We start from the raw sequence: 20,105 nt of genomic DNA, 5'->3' as shown, positions 1-20,105 counted from the left end.
ATAAATTAATTAAATATTAAGAATAAAATAAAATAAAATATCCTCTAAATCGAATTATATAGGAAAGAATATTAAAATATAATATCTAAGATATAATTCATAAATAATATATTATCTAAAAATTAATATATTTGCGTAATTAATTTCTAAAAATTCAAGCATAATTTTTAATAATTTAAAAAAAAAATTAAACATGATTTTGTATTTAAATATTACTCTAAAAAAAACAACTAATTAGTCTTTTTCAATTAATATTTTTTAAAAATATTTGTTAAAACTATCGTACATTATGCATGGTGGGATTTGGACGAGACAAGAAATATAATTTTGGTCTGACCCTATTTATCTAACTGGAAAAAAACGTTCTCCACTCCATCTCCCATTCTCTGTCTACACGGATATTTCCTATCTCGTTTAGGGCAGATCCCTACCGACTAAAATTCTAATTTAACCCGAGTATATTCTAATATAAGTTTAACATGGCCTAATAAAAGAAAATAATAAAATTAACGGATAATAACAAAAATAATAAATTATTAAGAGCTTAGTATTTAAAATTGTAGAAATATCTCAAATGATTCCGATTCTAATTACAAGAATCTTTACATCTTTGACTTAAATTTTGCTTTATCGCATTTATGGATATTAATATTTTTGCGACTATAATTTGATTTTCCGTTTATTATCATGCTAATATATAATTTATTAAAATTCAGTATTAAAAATGATAATTAATACGTCATCATTCTAAATTAATATAAAATTACACCTTTATTGATAAAATGAAAATATTTATACTACTCTGTAACATCCTAAGCAGATAATGTCAGACTTTCTTTTCACACCTTGTCCTTAAACTTTTTAAAACACGTCTCGTAGAGAGAGATTTTCACACTCTTATAAAGAATGTTTCGTTCTCATCTTCAACCGATGTGAGATCTCACAATCCACCCCCTTTTGAGGCCAAGTTCCTTACTATCACACCGACTCGTGTCGGCTAGGATGAGATTTCCACTCTTATAAATAATGTTTCGTTCTCCTCTTTCAACCGATATGCATCTCACAATTCACTCTCCTTCAGAACCCAGCGTCCAGGTTTTCATACCCTTATAAAAAATAGTTCGTTCTTCTCTCCCACCAACAATCGATATGGGATCTCACAATTCAGTCTCCTTCGAGACTCAACGTCCAGGTTTCCACACCCTTATAAAGATTGTTTTCTTCCTCCCAAGCCAATACGAGATCTCACATCAACACAGGCTTACAACATGCGAAAATGAAAGAATTTAACTTTCTAACCTCAGTTAAACGACACGTGAAGATAGCTCAAATTTAACTCCGACTTAGACCAATTATCAGTGAATCTCTCTCTCTAAAAACGGGACATGTTTGTAAGGAAGGGGGCAATAGAAAGGCATAGAGTCCTCCTAAAGATTCCCTTATTCATTCAAATCATACACCATTTTGGATAAGGTCCTATAATATATATATATATATATATGGTGTCCTTCACCCTGCACGATGCCCTAATTAAATTATTATCCCCCTTGTATTATATCAGAGCTTCATAAACTGCCCTCCAATGGCGGCCCTCCCATTGTTAAAGCCCAGAGCAGGTCTGAGGATTTTCTGCTCCATGGCACGTGCTCCCCGATGAACCTTCACGTGGCCAATGGATATATTGGGCTCTTCAATTCCCATGTGCTTTCCCTTCTTGCTTTTGCTGCAAAACTTTTCCTTTTAATTTCTTTTTAAATAATCTAATAATTACTAATTAATTACCCTTTTTCTCTTTCTCTCTCTACCCTCTAATTTATTCATCTTTATCAAAAACCCATTTCTATTTTTACTTTTAATTGCAAAACAACTAATGGGTTCTTAAAAAGATTTCAAATTTCCTCTTAATTTAAACAAATTTTAATGTTTTTATTTCTCTTTTTACTTTAAATTGCAAATCGACTATTGGGTTCTTAAAAAGATTCAAAATTTAATGTTTTTTTTCCTCTAATATGATGATTTGATGGATGAATTTCGTACCAAAGTTACAATTTATCGTGTATTTTTTAATCATTAAATTGGTGTATGTGAAATCTCACATCGGTTGAGGAGGATAACTGAATCATTCTTTATAACAGTGTGAAAACCTTTCATTAGTAGAGGTGTTTTAAAAACTTTAAGGGAAAATTCAGTTTTCTTTCGTTTTTGGATGGTGAAGTAAGACTAAGCTAATGAGCTTATTATCCTAGGTCGGAACAAGTTGATAGGATTTCCTTTTTTACGTCTCCATGTCCCTCCCATGTGGCGACATGGGGGCGAAAAAAGGAAGAAGAGGGATGGGGTTTCTCTTTGGCATAGCGGGAGGTTCGCACGACGGGCTATTAGCTCAATGGTAGAGCGCACCCATGATAATTGTGTCGTTGTGCCTAAACTGTGAGGGCTCTGAGCTAAGACAAAGTCCAAAAAAGGACCGTTACCTCCAAAAATATTAATGAATATAATATATCATTATTACAAATAATAATAATAATAATAATAATAATAAATAAATAAATAAAAAATAAACAATTGTCTCTCCGCCAAATATGGTTAATGAGAGAGAAACTATATACTTAATGTTAGCTTAATCCAATGTCTTAATGAGATTAATTAAAACATTAATTAAATATTAATTTCTTTTGTTTTTATTGATAGGGAAAGATTAATTAAATATTAATTTAGTAACCTGTAATCCTCTTGAAAATGCTGCTCTATCAGTAGTAAGATTAAGATTTATGCATTTAATAATAATAATAATAATAATAATTAATTGAAAAAAAACATATTTTATATTAAAATTAAGAAAATTGGGAAGGATTCATGTACTATGTCTCATGTCTGCCCACCATGGAAATCATTAGTTTTAAATAAATTAATATTTTTGGGTTTTATTTTTCTTTGCTTACGTGGATTCCACGTGTCAACCCCATGTCAATTGATGATGTGTCCACCCCCTCTAATGAGATGTGATGGGACTTTCATTCTACACATTTTCAAGATTTCAACTTTATTTGATGATTGACTTGTTTTTAACCTATTTTTATATTTTATATTTATAAATTAATTTTTTTATATTAATTTATAAAATTATAAAATGGGGTAATTAATTTCTATCCATAAAATTATAAGATTATTATTTAAAAATAAATAAAATAATTAAAGTCATCCATTAAAAATTATAAAATTACATTTTCAATATATATACTTATTTTCGAATTAAATAATAAAATAATATACCGCGGACCGTTAGTTTTAATAGTCCAGCATTGACCATATCCAATCATTACCCAAAAGTCAAACTGGAAATTTCAGATCCAAAAAGTTGATTGACCACCGCAATTTTGGACCTTCGGATCCAATTTCACATTGACATACAATGAGCTCGAGTGTAGACAATTGCTCCCCGAAACTGGGGATAGAAGCGTAATTAGGAAAAAAGTAAGGGGGGAAAATATAAAATAAAACGTGTGAATATATAAGGCAGGCTTTGTAAAGCCTATATTGGCTGCTCAGATCCGATCATTATTAATTAATTAATTAATTAATTAATTTTGAATTTGTTTGAGGATATTTTTCGAGCCCACCCCTCTAAGTCAGCCTTATTGCGAAAGATATGTATTTAGTATTTTCCAAATTAATTTAACTTAATTAATTAATTATATATGTATATATATATATATATATATTCAGAACGGAAAAGGTTTGGGTAAATGTTATTGCTTTCGTCAACCCTATTGCTTGCATGGAAAGTTCGTGGACCAGTAGGGTGACGCCATGAATTCATTAAAATATATACAATAGGTTGGAGAAATCTTTTAAGCCAACTGGAAGTTCGGATTGGTTTGGTTTTGACTGGAGCAACTTGTATAGAGCTGAATACTGAGACCAACACAACCTTCTATTTTTTAGTTTGGGTGTTGGGTTCAGTTGGGTTGTCACGTTTTTCATAGTTATTTTAAAAAATCTTACTGGTGTATAATACATGTTGTTGGATTATGAAAGTCCCACGTCGGCTAATTTAGGGAATGATTATGAGTTTATAATCGAAGAATACTATATTAATTGATATGAGGCTTTTTGGGAAGTCCAAAGCAAAGCCGTGAGAGATTATGCTCAAAGTGGACAATATCATACCATTGTACCATTGTGGAGAGTTGTGTTCGTCTAACATGGTATCAAACCCATAGCTAGCAGATAGGGCTTTTTCTTCGAGCTTTTCCTAAACGCATGGGAAAGAACACCCCTATGAAAAATGTTTCATTTCATCCCATCGAGGCCCAGCAGCTTCACCAGCACTCTTCATCTTGATATGGGAACTTACAATCCACCTCCCTTCAAGGCCCAGCGGCCTCACCAGTACTCTTCATCCCGATATGGGATCTCACAATCCACCTCCCTTCGAGGCCCAGCGGCCTCACAAGCACTCCTTCCTCTTTCGACACCCCTCCAACTGATATGGGATCTCACAATCCACCTCCCTTCGAGACCCAGCGACCTTACCAGCACTCCTTCCTCTCTCCAATTGATGTGGGACCTCACAGTTTACCCGACCAAAAAACTAACAATATGCAAACTTACTCAAATTTTCGATTTTCCAAAAAACCCAATACAACTTTTATAGTTTGAGTTGGGTAATGCAGGAAGATGGAATTGTTGAGTCATATGAACACTTTCACTGTACCGTAATTTACTTTCAAGCATCTAAAACAAAGCTCGACACCTATAAAAAAAAATAAAAACACACACAAAGAAGAGATTAAACGGCTNCACACACACACAAAGAAGGAAGAGATATGATGGTTTGAATTTAATGGGCCTTCTTTTAGGCCCAAACCCCATTTCATCACTTTATTGTTCTTTTTTCTCTATGTCTCAGGTTGGAGCAACACTGTAAGCTTAGTATCACCAATATGAATATCATGTTCGCCCATCGATATCCTTCTCGCCCCTGATTTATCCACCACGCTCAAATACTTGCAAACATGGATGTGGACTTGCACGCGCCGCCTTGTTCCGGCTGCGAGGTGGACTTTCTCGAATGCCACCAATTGCTTGCGTGGTACCCACCTGCCACTGCTAGCTGGCGGGGTTGCGAATACGAGTAGTGTTTGTGACCCGTCTCTGTCGCCTTTGTTTGCCACGTCGACATGGATGACTACAGAGAGGTTTTGGCATTTAGCGTGGGTGACTCGGATTGCCTTGCTGGAGAGGGAAGCGGCGGATTGAGATTGGTGGTGGTGGTGGTGGTGGTGGTGGCCGGAGAGGGGGACTTTGACGGTGGTGGGGGCTTTGATGATTTTGTTGATGAAATTTGAGTAGCTTAAGCCGTGGCCGAAAGGGTAAACCACCGGACCGGCGTAGAAACGGTAGGTTCTGCCGGGGTAGGATGGAGTTGACCGCATTGCCATGGTTGTCATCGGTAAGTTGGACAGGTAGGATTGTGGGTACCATGTCATTGGTAGTCTTCCACCTGTGAAATTAAGAACAAGAATAAGGGACGGGTATTATCCGTTTTGGCCCGTTACGTATAACCGTCAACTTCACGGTTATAAAATGTGTGTCAGTGAAGGGTTTCTACGCTCTTGTAAATAACGTTTTGTTCCACTTTCCAATCGATTTGGAGAGATCTCAGGAGCCCAGCGTCTGGCTCTAATACCCTTGGTAACAGCCCAAGCCCACCCCATTAACAAATATTCTCCATTTTGTCCAGTTATATCATCGTTAACCTTACGATTTTAAAACGCGTCAATTAGTGAGAGGTTTCTACACTCTTATAAAGAATGTTTTGTTTCCCTCTTTAACCGATGTTGGATCTCACACTCGACTCTCCTTGGAGCCAGCGTCCTCGCTGGCACACCGCTCGGTGTTTGGCTCTTATGCCATTTGTAACAGCCCAAGCCCACAGCAAAAAGATATTGTCCACTTTAGCCGTTACGTATAGTTGTCAGCCTTACGGTTTTAAATCGAGTTTGTTAGGAAGAGGTTTCCACACTCAAGAATGTTTTGTTCTCCTCTACAACCGACCTTGGATCTCACAATCCACCCTCCTTTGCTTGCACACAACTCAGTGGCTAACTCTGATGTCATTTATAACAACCCAAACTCATCGGTAACGGATATTGTCCGTTTTGGTCCGTTACGTATCGCCTCTCACGATTTTAAAACATTCTTATTGTTCCCCCGACCGATATGAGATCTCATAGAAACTTAGTCACGTACCTGGATTTGTTGTTCCAAACAGAACATCAGCAATGGCGGCGCCACCGGCCTGACCAGGGTACCCAGCCCACAAAATTGCAGAAATTCGAGGATCATCCTTAGCAAAAGACACATCAATTGGACCTCCGGACATCAGAACCAACACGGTCGGCCCCCGAGAAGCTGCAGCAACTTTCGAAACAAGGTCCTGTTGCCGTCCCGGTAGCAACAACCCGTCTCTGTCTATGGTTTCTGCCTCGATGGATTGGTCCAACCCCACCACCAAGACCGTCGCGTCGGCGCTTCTCGCAGCGGCAATGGCGTCACCGAAGGAATCCTCTGTCGGACATGCCACGCCGTCGCAGCCTTTCTGGTGGATGACCGCCGTGTACCTTGCTATTCCTTCCAGTGGCGTTACGTACCCACACGCCACACCTAAAATGGACAATCGATTAAATATATGTTCTCGACACAGTAAATAACACTAATGGGCAAATTTTTTATTTTTTAAAATAAAAAAGGGTGTTAGTTTTAAGGTCCACATCGAGTAGATATTATCCGTTTTGACCCGTTACGTATAGCCGTCAACCCACGGTTTCAAAACGCATTTACTAGGAAGATGTTTCCACAACCTTATAAAGAATGTTTTGTTCTCCTCTCAAACCAATGGTAGTAGGGTCATATATCGGGCGAAACATTCCTTCTAAAGGTACGGAAACTTGGGTGTGGAAACCTCTCCCTAATAGGCATTTTATAAAACAGTGAGATTGATGGTGAATGTAACGGGCTACAGCAAATAATATCTAGTAGCTGGGTTTGTACGGTTACAAATAGTATCAGAGCTAGTTATCAGAAACACGTGTGAGGTACTGGTCAGACTATGACTAGACCCTCTCCATAGTAGACACGTATTAAAACCTTGAGGGAAAGCCCGAAAGTAAAAACCTGAAAAAGTGTGCTAGATGTGGGCTTGGGCTAACCCTAAACTCAAAAAAGTGGGCTTGAGCTTGGGCCTGGGCCGTGCAAAGATAAGATCCAACAACTTACCAGCATAGTTGCCAATCATGGTGAGATTGACGTCGGAGTTCGGCCCAATAACGGCGACGGTACGGTGGCGATTGGCGGACAAGGGCAAAGTGGAGTGGCGGTTCTCGAGCAGGACGATGCCCTGTCGGGCGGCGTCGAGGGCGAGCTGTTGGTGGGGCGGAGAACAAACGTCTTTGGGGCCTAAATTTCCGTACGACTGAGACGACGGCGCTCCGTCAAACATTCCAAGCCTCATTTGAACGGAGACCGTGTTAATGAGAGCGTTGTCGACGTCCGTTTCAGTCAGCAATCCTTTCTTCACAGCGTCTTCCGTGTGGACAGCTAAAAAGGGTCCACAGTCCAAGTCCAAGCCGGCTTTAATGGCGTCCGCCGCCGCCTCCTCCGCCGTGGACGTGTAGTGTTGGTTGTCGAAAAAGACTCCGACGGAATCGCAGTCGGAGACGATGTAGCTGGAAAAAGCCCAAAATTGAATTAAATGGTTCGAAGATGAAAAGGGAAGTGGAATTGGAAACTGACCCATTGAGGCGCCACTGATCGCGTATGGTTCCCTTGAGCAAATTAGGGTCAGCGCATGTGGGGACGCCGTTGACCTGATTGTACGAACACATAACGCTCGCCACTTTCCCTTCCTTCACGCACATCCTGAACGGCACATCAAATGTGTCCACTCTGTCTTGTCGAGTAACCTGTAAATCATTAGGCCCACAATATCTCAATCTCTAGCTCGACGACCCAAAATAGGCCGGAAAAATGTAACAGCTCAACCTCATCGTTACCAGATATTATCATCTTTGGACTTTTCTTTTGTCTTCCACTTGAGATTTTAAAATGGGTCTGAGAGGAGAGGTTTCCACATCTTATAAGAATGTTTCGTTCCCCTCTCCAATCGATGTGGAATCTGACAATCCATCCTGTTGGGGGTCAGCGTCCTTGATGCCACACCACTCGTTGCCTGGCTCTGATACCAATTGTTATACCCCAAGTTTACCGTTAACAAATATTGTCCTTTTTGGAATTTCTCTTCGGGCTTCTCTAAGAGATTTCTACACCTTCTAAAGAATGCTTTGTTCCCATCTCCATGTGGGATCTCAGAATCCATCCCCTTGGAGGTCAGCTCCTCACTGTCACACTACTAGGTATCTAGCTCTGATACAATTTGTTATAACCCAAGTTCACTTTTAACAATTATTGTCCTCTTTGGGCTTTCTGTTCAAGCTTCCCCTCTTCTAGACTTCCACTCAAGGTTTTAAAACGCGTTTGTTATAAAGAGATATCCTCACAATCCACCTCTTTGGAGGCCAGTGTCCTCTCACTGCCACACCGTTTGATCTGACTCTGGTACCATTTGTGACCGTCCAACCCCATCACTAGTAAATTTTGGACTCTCTGTTGGGCTTCTCCTCAAGCCAGCTAGTAGATTTTGGAGTTTCTCTTCTACCCTTTCCCTAAAAAAAACGTGTGTAATAGGTAGAGATTTTTACACCCTCAAATGTTTCGTTCTCTCCCCCAAATAACGTGAGATTTCACCCAAAAAAAAATAAAATAAATAATAATAATAATAAATAAAATAAAAAAACCACTCAAAAATTTCTATGTTTTTTACTCTACCTTGGCGTTGAAGTGAAACCGGTCGGTGCCGTTCCAGTTGTCCAAATCATAGGCGGTGAAGTGCTTGCAGCAAGCGGCGACTTTGAGGCGGTTGCCGTCGTTGCCCTGAAGGCCTCTCACGTAGCTGCTGGCATACGTACCAGCGACCAAGGGATCTTCGCCGGGAGTTTCTTGGCCGCGGCCCCACCGTGGATCTCGGAATATGTTCACATTTGGGCTCCAGTAAGTCAGTCCAGCAGCGCCGCCGTTGTACATCGCCCTGGCTTCGTCCGACACAACCTAATCCAACGGCCATAATGTAAATGATCTAAATTAAAGTAGCTTTAAAGATGTCAATAAATTAGAGGGACAACCTTATTTTTATTCTAAAACCATATAGACACGACAAAATTAACTAAATAAATCCCTACTTTTTTATATTCATTATAATTTTTTTTATCTACTTTAAAAATAAATAAATAGTGAAAAAAAAAATAAGAAAAGACGATTAGATTATAGCTTCAAATTCCCACCCAATAATGTCTTTTTAATTTTCATTTTTATATATATTGTTGGATGATGAAAGTCCCACATCAGCTAATTTTGGTAATGAATACTCTCTCCATTCGTTTGAGGCTTTTTGGGAAGCACAAACCAAAGCCATGAGAGCTGAGTTGTGTTCATCTAACATATATTTCAGTATAAATTATCGTACCATGGTGGAAAATTATGTTCATTTAACATATATTTCAGTCTAAATTTTTCAAAATTTACTAAATCTAAGAATTTCAGTCTAAATTATCTGTAAAAAGTTGTTCATTTAACATATATTTCCGTCTAAATTTTTTAAATTTTACTAAAATCTAAAACCTTCAAAAAAAAAAAAAAAAAATTAGTTGATTGAAACAATTATTAAACTGCAAACAAATTAAATAATAATGGTAAAAAAATATTTGTTTTTGAAAATTAAATAATTAAAATATTTTTTGGTTTTTAAAAAAAATTCAACAAATGTAATAGAAATTCTTTTTTTTTTTTTTTTTTTTTTTTTTTTTTTTTTTTTTTTTTTTTTTTTNTTATGAAAATCCAAAAGAGAGAGGGAGAGGGATACCCGTCCGATAGCTTCCCAAAGTGACGCATTGAAAGAAGCAGCGGTGGTGATGACCTGAGGAAAGCCGGTGGCGCCGGGAAAATCGCCGCCGAATTTAATTCCGGGGCCGACATTTGAGACGCCGTGAAGGGCTTCCGACCACCACTCATATCCCTGAATCCCCAGGCGAGGCACACCCGCCGCATTGTTCACCAGCAATCGAATCTTCTCTTGCAATGTCAGCCGTCCGATGAAATCCTTTACCCTTTCAGGAATCGGCGCCGCCGTCCTGCAGAACGGCAGCCCACTAGACGCCGCGTCATTCGGATCGCAAGCGAATGGCTCACGCGCCCCGCCGCCGTGCCGGAGTAGTCCTAAGAGGACGATGAGTAATAGAATGGTAGAAGGACGAGAGGGGGCGGCGGCGGTGGAAGCCATGTGTTGGACTAGAATTGGGTGTGGAAAGTGGGCAAGGCCAAACCATTATATATAATAATATATTACACAAATAATAAAAAAATTAAAAATAATTAAATAATTAAATAATAAACAAAATTTGGTTGAGTACCCAAAATTGAAAACTAACCCCAAACAGAAATTACATTATTATTATTATTATTATTATTATTATTATTATTATTATTATTATTATTATTATTATTATTATTATATTTAATTTGTATTATTGACTGAATTTAAATAAAAAAAATTAGATCGTTATTGTAATCATTATATACGAACTAGCTTGGCTTACAATGCAAGAGAAACAAAGAGAAGCCCATGCTACATACTAATACTTTCCTTCCCCAACACTCTTTTAACCAGATAGGCTACTCGAACCCCGATGGGTTATATAATCTGTGTATGATTTTTGTAATGAAAATGATGGTAATTATGCTGGTTAGTAATTCACGATATCGAGACTTAGTAGAGAAAGATTTTTCATTGTTATTTAAACGAGAGGTAGAACATGGATTATATTCTCTGTCCCGATCTCATCATGTTGGTAAATTTATAAAGAGAAAAGAAAGAAAAGAATAATAGAAAGGTAAGTTAGGTAAGTTTTATCTGAAAAAGGGACATGGAAAGGAAGCCACTATGTATGCACGCACCTCAAGACCGACACAAAATCATATTCATGTGCCAACTCCCAATCCCTTATGGGCACCCCTTAATTTTATGGACACTTTCTAATAAGAATATTCCACGATAAATTATTATATATACAAAATAATTCATTTTCTAATTTAACCAATTGATGAGCTAATAAGTAGAAAGGTCTGAGTCTCGGGATGAGAAACATTCCTGCAAAATTCTCCATTTGGGCAGAAAATATAATTTCTCGTAAAAAAATGTAAAATATACAATAAATTTAATGATATTTCCCGTTGTTTTTTTCAATGATAGGTAGAAATAATGGTTTTAGATTTCAGTTTGCATATCATTTTCGGGCAATAATATTATAAATCACATTCACCTCTTATGGGAGGAAGAGTGACATTAAATGCTAAATGGGTAATAAAGTTAAGTGATAATGAAGATATCATAATATGAATTTGGTTAATATGTCATGCAAAGCATGGAATAAACCTTTATTATAACTACAGTTTTATATTCATATAAGATTTTTTTTTTATTATTGAATTTGTGTTTAAACTTTCCCATTGTCTTTAATATAAATAAATGGAAAAAAATTCATAATTTTTTTTGGAATAAAATGAAAATAGAAAAATAGGGTTGAACTTATTTAGTTTAATAATTATGGGAGAAGAGTCTGGAACGTTTTGACTCTTTAACACGTAATTAGTGTTTGAGTGTGCGGATTTATTATATCTAAAATATTTGAAAGAAAGTTAGTTTATTAATAAACCTATGAATTAAAGAAAGATTTAAAGCATAATGATTTCGTTAGTTGGGGATGGATTTTAGAGACGAATTGGGTTCTTCATTTTTTTTTTTTTTCTTTCCCCATCTTCTGTGATTTTGAGAAATTGATCAACCAAGGACATACCTACCGAACCCGATAAAAATCGAGTTAAGGAACATATTACCTAATCTCGAGAATTCTACTCCCGTTGACAATGAAGATAGCTATAAATTATCAAGACTCGTCTTGCTACCAAAACATGCAATATCGATCACTCTATTCTAGGACCATATAATTTCAGTAGTATTGACTCAAGTACGAGTGTCTTGTCTCAACGCTTCAGCTCATTCACCTCGGCCTAAAGGGTTTGGTACACTAGTGACTAGAATTTCGCATCAACACAAATCATATTGTGCTGCACTACACGAATGAGTTCTCTAACTCGCCAAGCAAGGCAAGCGTGTTCATCCAATCTCAAGCCAAACAAGGATGACCTTCCTACCTTCCCTGAAACGTAGTGTCTTCATCGTACGAAGATGATTTTTCCCACACAACTGTTGTGAATTACTTATTTGGTGATTCTTTCACCTCCTACTAAGAACGGGTGGGAATACTTGAAATTTGATGTCCCACATTGGTTAGGGAGGAGAACAAATCACCCTTTATAACGTGTGAAAACCTTCCCTAGCAGATGCGTTTTAAAACCTTGAGGGGAAGCTCGAAAGGGAAAATCCAAAAAGGACAATATCTGCGAGTGGTGAATCTGGGTCGTTACATTCCTTTCGCTGTCTAGAAGTATTTCACTTTGAGTCGTTAATTTGCTCATACAAAAGGTAGAGAAATTGTCACGGTCCAAAAGAAGGGAAAAAAAAAAAGGGAACTTTTCGAGAATTGAAAGTATATTCCCATAAATTTTATGATACAATTGGTCTAGACTCTGTTCTATAAAATTAGCCGAACACCTAAATCTTCTAATGTAACTCTCTAAAAGAATGGCAAAAGTCCTCAGAAATCGATTCCAAATTGGGATTCCATCGCTTACAATTCCCACGACCACAACTCAATTGATCAGAACCACTAATTCCACTTCCGATATCCTCTTTCTTTCCTTCCTCCGCCGCCGCGGGCAGCACCTTCGAACCAATCTTCTTCCCTTTATTCTTGCAGCCCAACTCCAAATTCTCCAATTCCACCACTGAAACTTTGGACCCAATTCTCCCTAAAGCCACCAGCACATATATTTTACCACCCACAAGCTCATCATCGGCTTTCAAGGCCGAAATCCGGCGAGTCCGCCGGAGCACGTCAACCGAAGAGATGACATAGCCAGGCCTCTCCAGCATCAGCTCCGCTGCTTTCACCGGAAGCCTAACCTTTTCGATCAGACCTCCATCACTGTCTAGAAGCTTAGCTGCTTGAGTTGAATTCAAAGAGAAACAAGCAGAAAAACACCCCATTTCAACGATTTCAAAGACAAACAGAGAAGTTTCAGATTTTGGGTTTCCTTTAGAATATCTAGAGAAAGAGAGAACAAAGAAGTTTTGGGTTTTGAGTTTGAGCTGAAGAACAGAGGATTCAATATCTAAATATATAGTTCAAGAGAGAGGGAGTAGGAAGAAAGTAGTGTAAGAAACGCGGCTGACTACTGTAAGTTAAGTGTAAAGAAGAAAAGAAGAGGTCTTTGGTTAGGAAAGTTGGGACTTTTTTATTCTTCTTTCATTTTTCTAATGTAAGTAAAGGCATCATCTTTGTTGGATCCTTGTGGCCACGGGATTAGAAAGTGGAGCCGACCCAACATTTGCTACAGAACTTGAAAATGAGTTGCCATTTAATGATGATATTGACTTCCATTTGGGACTCCCACCAATCATAAAACCTATTTGACTTTTCAATCAACACGTTTCATGTTCTTAGAAATGGTTTTCAATTTGGTGTTTTTTTGGTCTGCCTCTGGTCCCCGTTTGTTGTGGTCTTGGTTTTTATGTGGGGGAGAAACGTTTTTGGTGTTAAGTTTGATCCAGAATTGAATGATTTGTACCACAAGGGTTGAATATCTACGTCAAATTGAACAAGAATCAATAATACTATTGAATTTTCAGTATTCTACCGTACTGAATTTTCTCCTTGAACTAAGAGGTTGCCTAAGAATAGGGAAGGATTGTGCACGAAAGAGTTTCTACTAATATAAGATAAGATATCACCAAATCCAATAGTTAAGACGAGACGACGAAGAGATAGAAGGATTCTACTAATATAAGATAAGATATCACCAAATCTAATAGTTAAGACGAGACGACGAAGGGATAGATGGATTCTAGACATTTCACGTCACTATAAGGTACCACAGAACTGATCAGTTAAGATGAAACCGGGACAGGACGAGATGAGGATTATAAACAGAACAGTTTTGCAGATTCTCCAGGCTTCACATTCAAAAACCATACATTTTATACTCAAAATAAATCACACAGGCTGTATTGCTTCAAGTACACTTTTAGAAAAGGGAAAATCCTGCTGGCCGAATCTAGAAGAGAAATGCATACGTGCCAAGCTGATGGCATGGCCAATAAACAAAACAATCGCTGAACAAATTTTACAGAACAGTCATAGAGGTATCAACCTCCATCCACATGGAACCAACAGTACATGTACGCCTAATGCATCTTGTGGCTAGTATAAGCTGTGTCTGTGTCATGGCATAGCTTTAATCATTGGCAAACTATCACCTATTTGATGTACTGAGAAAGCCATTTGAAGCCATCACCATACCCCATTTTTCGGACGATGCTGCACATGAACACCTCCAATGGGCGAACATTCGTGTCTGCTAGGTTTACCTTCCCCTTTCCAGTGGTAAAGTTGGTTAGGCCAAGGTGGTATCGTAATTCATCCTCAGAGGCAGCAGAGGGTATGTCAATCTTGTTCCCCAACACAAGAAATGGGACGTTTGAAAGCGACTCATCAGAAAGGAGGTTATCGAGTTCTTTTTTCGATTCTGCGAATCTCTCCTTGTCATAGGCATCCACCAGGTATACCACGGCATCGACCTGTAACATCCAAATCATATGGTGTGCTATGTAACATCCAAATCATATGGTGTGCTAAAGCTAGGTGATAAAGAAGGGTTTTGAAGTTGAAGGTCCCACATAAAATGTCACCTAACATATATCAAGGGAAATAAAATGTAATCCAGCCTAAATAGTGGACTCCAAGTGTGTATAGTGGTTATGCTTTTGTTTATTCTTTGTTTCTTTTTTTTCCTTTTGTCCATGATGTTTGATGGTATGCTGAGAGCACCTTTAAAGTCGGCTGACAAAGAAAGAAAAAAGTTTCTATTTCTTGTTCTTAAAAATTTAGAAAAAGAATTATGATTATGACTTGAAGAAACATAAAAATTCTAAAAATTGGGCTTAAACTTTCTTTTAGAGGATACATTGAAAAAAATTAGAGAATAACTACATTAGAGTTTGAAAATTAATCCTCTTATCCTTCCAAAAGAGAGGTTTTCACTGCCTACCCTTGTGGTTGAGAACACCTAGAGGATTAGTTTTCATTTTGCAATATTCCACCATGAACTAAGGTTTCTCCCTGCCCTTTCCTCCTTTTAATAAACCAGCACATATGATATGATGTTGTTAGGAATCACGGACTTCCACAATGGTGATATTGTCCACTTTGTGCACAAGCTCTCGTGGCTTTGTTTTTAGTTTCTCCAAAATGTCTCATACCAATGGAGATAGTGTTCCTTACTTATAAACCCATGATCTTCCTCTTAATTAGCTAATGTGAGACTACTCCTTTCAATAATTTTCAATAATCCTCCCCTCGAACAAAGTGCACCATATAGCCTCCTTTGAGGCCTATGGAGCCCTCGAATAGTCTCCTCTTAATCAAAACTCAACTCTTTCTCTGGAGCCCTCGAACAAAGTACACCATTTATTCGACACTTGAGTCACTTTTGACTACACCTTCAAGACTCACAACTTCTTTGTTGAGGAATCTATTAACATGGCTAAGTTAAGGACATAGCTCTGATACCATGTTACAAATCACGGACTTCCACAATGGTATGATATTGTCCACTTTAAGCATAAGCTCTCGTGTTTTTACTTTTGGTTTCTCCAAAAGGCCTCATACCAATGGAGATAGTGTTCCTTACTTAGAAACAATTAGCCAATGTAGAACTACTCCTTTCAATCCTCAATAGATGTCCCCCATAAATGCTGTTCTAGTTTCTCTTTTATAAACCCACACATAAGTGCTTAACTTCGGTTAATACTTCCCACACCTAGCCCTCCCATTTCTGATGGCAATGATATCGTCGCCTATTTGACCAAATTGGCCAATTGTTTTCCTTTGTTATGATCTGCCAAATGAAGTTCCTCGTCCATTTCTCAAGCTTCAGAGCAAGCCTTCTCCGAGCTTTAAAATTAGCATACAAGTAACAAGTAAACAAGTTTGTGTGATAGCCAACACCACGGACTTTCCAAAACAGAAGGGCGGCGTTTTAGTCCTCATTTTAGATTTCTTCATAGTAGAAGAATGGGTACACAATCAGATGTCTCTAGTGGTACTAAGTCACTATTAGATCCCTGAACTTCTCCATCCAGATTTTAGATACAAAATACCTATCAAGCAATTATAATATAGGTAGCTCTGATACATGGACTGTAAATTTTCTACTGCTTGGAGGAATTTCTATCAATCTAGATTATCAATAATCGTACAAAATTTCCTATTGTATTGTTCTTCTTCTTTCCCGTTTGATTTTTCATTTGACCAAAGTACTCCATATTAAAATCTTCCCAAAACGACCAGAATCCTTGATGGTAGTACCTACTCAAATTCTTCCATTCCCTCTAGATTTCCTTCGTACAACTATTATTGGCGGGGACGTAAGTGTTCAAAATCCAAGCAACCTCACCATACCCTATCTCACATTCTATTTGTAACAGAAAAAAGCCCTTTTCTCAAAGCACCACTTTCTTTTTACTCCACAAGATTAAGGTCCCTCCTAATCGTCCACATGCCTCAACCTCTAACCACTCAACATTCATTGTAGCTCTGAAATGGTTTCAAAGCCCCAGTCAATTCCCGCTCTTGCTTGATATTGGCAACAATTTGGAATCTTCACAACATCCATTCTGTTAAGCAATTTGGAAGGATCATTATCTAAGAAAATCAATTTTTTTCTATGGGAGCTAAGTCAAACAGCCACCACTTTCAACAAATTACTGCATCGCCTACCCCACATTTCTTCGTCCCCGTACTGCTGCCCGATTGGAAAATTAACCACAGAAGCACATTTTTCTTATTTGCACTTATGCCAACAGGTTTTGGAAGGAGATTCTCTCCACCTGTTGCTGGTCTGTTACATCCTTACCGGCCATCTATTCATTGAAGGGAAGAAATTTCTACCGAGGCATTAATTGAGGCTTTCTTGTGGACTAAATGGACAGAATGAAACAAATGACTATTCAATGAGAGCGGAAGCACCTTTGACAGCGTTTTAGAACAAATTTCCTTTTAGCTTTGTCTTGTAATGTATCCCTTTTTTAACTCTTGTAGTTCCTCTGAACTTTTGTCCTTTTACTATGATTCCCCACACCCCATACAATCCAATTTAACAAATTCATAATGACACAGCTACCCTTACCCTTTGGTCTGATGTTCCTCTTTTCTCATACTTGACCAACAAAATCCCAGGTGTGGCTATTTGGGGTCTAACAAAATAAGAAAAACTTAACTAACATTACACTAAGCTGTTGACCCTTTCCTTCGATCTTGAAACCAGTAGCTTAATTGTACCCTGTTTTGCCCCTCCTCCTTTTATTCCTTTATGCAAATCAGAGAGTGTTGGGCAAGTTTTGTTCCTCCTTTCTATTATCAGTTTTTTCATAGTTTCCAATTTTCCTTGATGTTTTATCTAGATCAATCTTTAAGCATCTATTGGACAAGGGCACTCATTGGGCTAACATAACCCAACCACAGCTTTCTTCAGAGAACCATGTTGAACGTCAGATAATCTCCTCATCAGCAGTAATTTAGAGGAAAGAGGCACAGTAGTGGGAACATTAAGATCACAGCCACTAACAAATGCCGCCTAATTTCTGCGAGAATGAATCCAGAATAGTTCCCTTCAACTAAAACCTCCCAAGTACTAAATCACACATTTATTTCCCATCATTTCCTCATTCCAGGGAGTTAATGGGTAGGTCGATGAGTTTAATCCGGCCACGGAGAATGCAACAATTTTGTCCCTACTATATCATTATTTCACCACTAGCAAGATGCTGCAAAAATTTCTTGCTTCATCTACACAACACACCAAGAGTAAGGTCTTATTTGGTTGGAATGGGTTTAGCAAACAATTCTCACTAATAACTTCTGTCTGTATTTCTCAAATGTCCCACCAATTATCGTGGAAACATAAGGTTGTTAAGACTAATTGCTCTCTCCTAGGTCACCTCATCAAACCTCCTACTCCAGGCAATCTCTTACTCTTTCCTTTTACTTCGACCACATCAGGAAATGATTTAACCCATTCATTAAAATAAAAATAAAAATAAAATAAAATAAAAACTTCCATTCTTCATGGTTTTGTCTACCTGGAATAATCAAGCTTCTCCTCTCACATTCATTTGACAAAATCAAAATCTCTAACTCCATCCTCTTTTGTTCAAAAGTTTCTGAAACAAAATTGATCCCCATTCCCATCTAGTCTTCTTGAAACATTTTTATTCCAAGATGTTTCAACCACATCTCCATCTTATCTCCTCTATTCAAACCTTATCTGCCACTATATAGCACTAAAATAAATTATTTCTACTTGATCCTACAGTGACGATTAGTCATTCTTGGTCTAGCTATTACCGTTTGCCATTAATATTGCTTTGTTTAGATTTTTCTGGAGTCTGTACTAGACTGGATTGTCTTGAAGACAAAAAATTATCACTTCATAGAAGAAACATAAAATGGAAATTTTACATAACATATAATGTTTTTTAACAATCTTGCATGCATTATTAATTTAAGGGAGAATGCCAGACACAAGTTTAAACTTCAGCCAAGAACCTCAAGTTTAAACTTGACAAAAAATACAAAATATGCTTCCATGTTTCTGTTTAAGGGTTCACAGAGATCCCAAAACTTAAGAATGAAAAATAAATTATAGATACAATTTTACCAAAAAACTACACCAATTAAACTTTTGCTTTTATTGAAAGTCAGTTTTTACAGAAATGACAAATGAGAGACAAATATATATATATATATATTATACCATTGACATGGAGGAAGATTAAGTAAGCATAATAAACTTACCTTGGCATAATAATCCTTCCAAACTCTACGAGCAATCTGATGTCCTCCCAAATCAAACGCCTTGAACTTAATCTTCCCGATGCTCAACTCCTCCGAAGTAGGATACTGTGTCGGTTGATGCTGTACTAACCTCTGAAGCAAACAAGAGACGGCGCCATTTCCAACGGATCAAATTTAGAAAGCAAAAGAAAATATATATCGCAAAAGATAAATAAGATCTAAATAAACATTTAGGCGTCTAAACCGAACACCAGAAGAAAGCGATGAACAATTTTCAGCTCGAGTAATCGAAATACTTGGCCTCGCTAACTAACTACAAGAATATACACATCTTCTAAGAAATTCAACCAATACTAATTCTCTCCAGACTCACTAACAACCAAGCATAACTCGTCAATCTCACCGAGCAACAATTTTCGCATAAACACAGCAACAAACAGGAATCCACAGAAAGAAAGCATGACAAAAGAGTGAAGGAGAGAGAGAACAGACCTCATCTTTCAACATGTGAAGCAAGGTGGTCTTTCCGGCATTATCGAGGCCTAGAAACAGGATCTTGGCCTCTTTCTGCCAGAGACCAAGGGAGGCCAAGACGCCATAGAACCAGTCCACAAGAAACATAATCGAAGTCGTCGGCGGTGAAAGAAGGAAAACGGAAGTCGATCGGAGGGGAAGAGAAGGGAGGAGGAGGAGGAAGAAGGAGAAGAAACGTGAGCACCAACTATGGCGAGCTCACCGATTGTCTGATATTGTTCACTCAAATTGAGAATGTCAGCATAAAGAGTTAAGAGAGAGAAACCAAAAGTGGGAAAATTCCAAACGCTGGTTGGAAAGGGAATGGAACTTTCTCGAGAATTTTCCCAACATGTAACAAACTAACATATATGATCATTCAACCCATTTTCCCAATGACATGGCTCGACCGACTTTCCACAATGGTATGATATTGTCTACTTT

The 20,105-nt window shown here is 37.8% G+C and overlaps 4 protein-coding genes across 4 annotated transcripts; all 4 read right to left on the bottom strand.

The window, feature by feature from the left end:
- Positions 1-4,816: 4,816 nt before the first annotated feature.
- On the bottom strand, positions 4,817-10,334 carry LOC111779132 (probable beta-D-xylosidase 2). The gene is made up of 6 exons (XM_023659205.1): positions 9,980-10,334; positions 8,890-9,168; positions 7,798-7,967; positions 7,282-7,730; positions 6,256-6,669; positions 4,817-5,506 (listed from the first exon to the last, which is right to left on the bottom strand). The coding sequence occupies exons 2-6, from the start codon at positions 9,142-9,144 to the stop codon at positions 4,902-4,904; spliced, it is 1,893 nt and encodes a 630-aa protein (XP_023514973.1). The 5' UTR covers positions 9,145-9,168; positions 9,980-10,334; the 3' UTR covers positions 4,817-4,901.
- LOC111778800 (probable beta-D-xylosidase 2) lies at positions 9,662-10,396 on the bottom strand. The gene is made up of 2 exons (XM_023658775.1): positions 9,980-10,396; positions 9,662-9,670 (listed from the first exon to the last, which is right to left on the bottom strand). Exons 1-2 carry the CDS (start codon positions 10,394-10,396, stop codon positions 9,662-9,664), a joined length of 426 nt encoding a protein of 141 aa, XP_023514543.1.
- Positions 10,397-12,796: 2,400 nt separating this feature from the next.
- On the bottom strand, positions 12,797-13,282 carry LOC111778799. The gene has a single exon (XM_023658774.1). It carries the CDS (start codon positions 13,280-13,282, stop codon positions 12,797-12,799), a length of 486 nt encoding a protein of 161 aa, XP_023514542.1.
- Positions 13,283-14,249: 967 nt separating this feature from the next.
- Positions 14,250-20,003, bottom strand: LOC111779130 (GTP-binding protein SAR1A). Its single transcript, XM_023659204.1, has 3 exons — positions 19,641-20,003; positions 19,149-19,280; positions 14,250-14,872 (listed from the first exon to the last, which is right to left on the bottom strand). Exons 1-3 carry the CDS (start codon positions 19,767-19,769, stop codon positions 14,552-14,554), a joined length of 582 nt encoding a protein of 193 aa, XP_023514972.1. The 5' UTR covers positions 19,770-20,003; the 3' UTR covers positions 14,250-14,551.
- Positions 20,004-20,105: the final 102 nt, after the last annotated feature.

This window comes from Cucurbita pepo, chromosome LG17 (assembly GCF_002806865.2).
Source record: "Cucurbita pepo subsp. pepo cultivar mu-cu-16 chromosome LG17, ASM280686v2, whole genome shotgun sequence".
NCBI classification, from domain to species: domain Eukaryota; kingdom Viridiplantae; phylum Streptophyta; class Magnoliopsida; order Cucurbitales; family Cucurbitaceae; genus Cucurbita; species Cucurbita pepo.
The sequence above is the reverse complement of the archived record's forward strand: the minus strand, read 5'-3'. Positions and strand labels throughout refer to the sequence as shown.

Bases quoted from the DNA above. Each gene is read 5' to 3' on its own strand.
- LOC111778799 (XM_023658774.1), bottom strand. From the start codon at position 13,282: ATGGGGTGTTTTTCTGCTTGTTTCTCTTTGAATTCAACTCAAGCAGCT.
- LOC111779130 (XM_023659204.1), bottom strand. From the start codon at position 19,769: ATGTTTCTTGTGGACTGGTTCTATGGCGTCTTGGCCTCCCTTGGTCTC. The intron at 19,281-19,640 runs GTCTGTTCTCTC...TGTTTGCTTCAG, and splicing joins TTCACATGTTGAAAGATGAG to AGGTTAGTACAGCATCAACC. The intron at 14,873-19,148 runs GTAAGTTTATTA...TGGATGTTACAG, and splicing joins GGAAGGATTATTATGCCAAG to GTCGATGCCGTGGTATACCT.
- LOC111779132 (XM_023659205.1), bottom strand. From the start codon at position 9,144: ATGTACAACGGCGGCGCTGCTGGACTGACTTACTGGAGCCCAAATGTG. The intron at 6,670-7,281 runs GTAAGTTGTTGG...TGTCCATTTTAG, and splicing joins CATGATTGGCAACTATGCTG to GTGTGGCGTGTGGGTACGTA. The intron at 5,507-6,255 runs GTACGTGACTAA...TTAATTTCACAG, and splicing joins GTTTGGAACAACAAATCCAG to GTGGAAGACTACCAATGACA.
- LOC111778800 (XM_023658775.1), bottom strand. From the start codon at position 10,396: ATGGCTTCCACCGCCGCCGCCCCCTCTCGTCCTTCTACCATTCTATTA.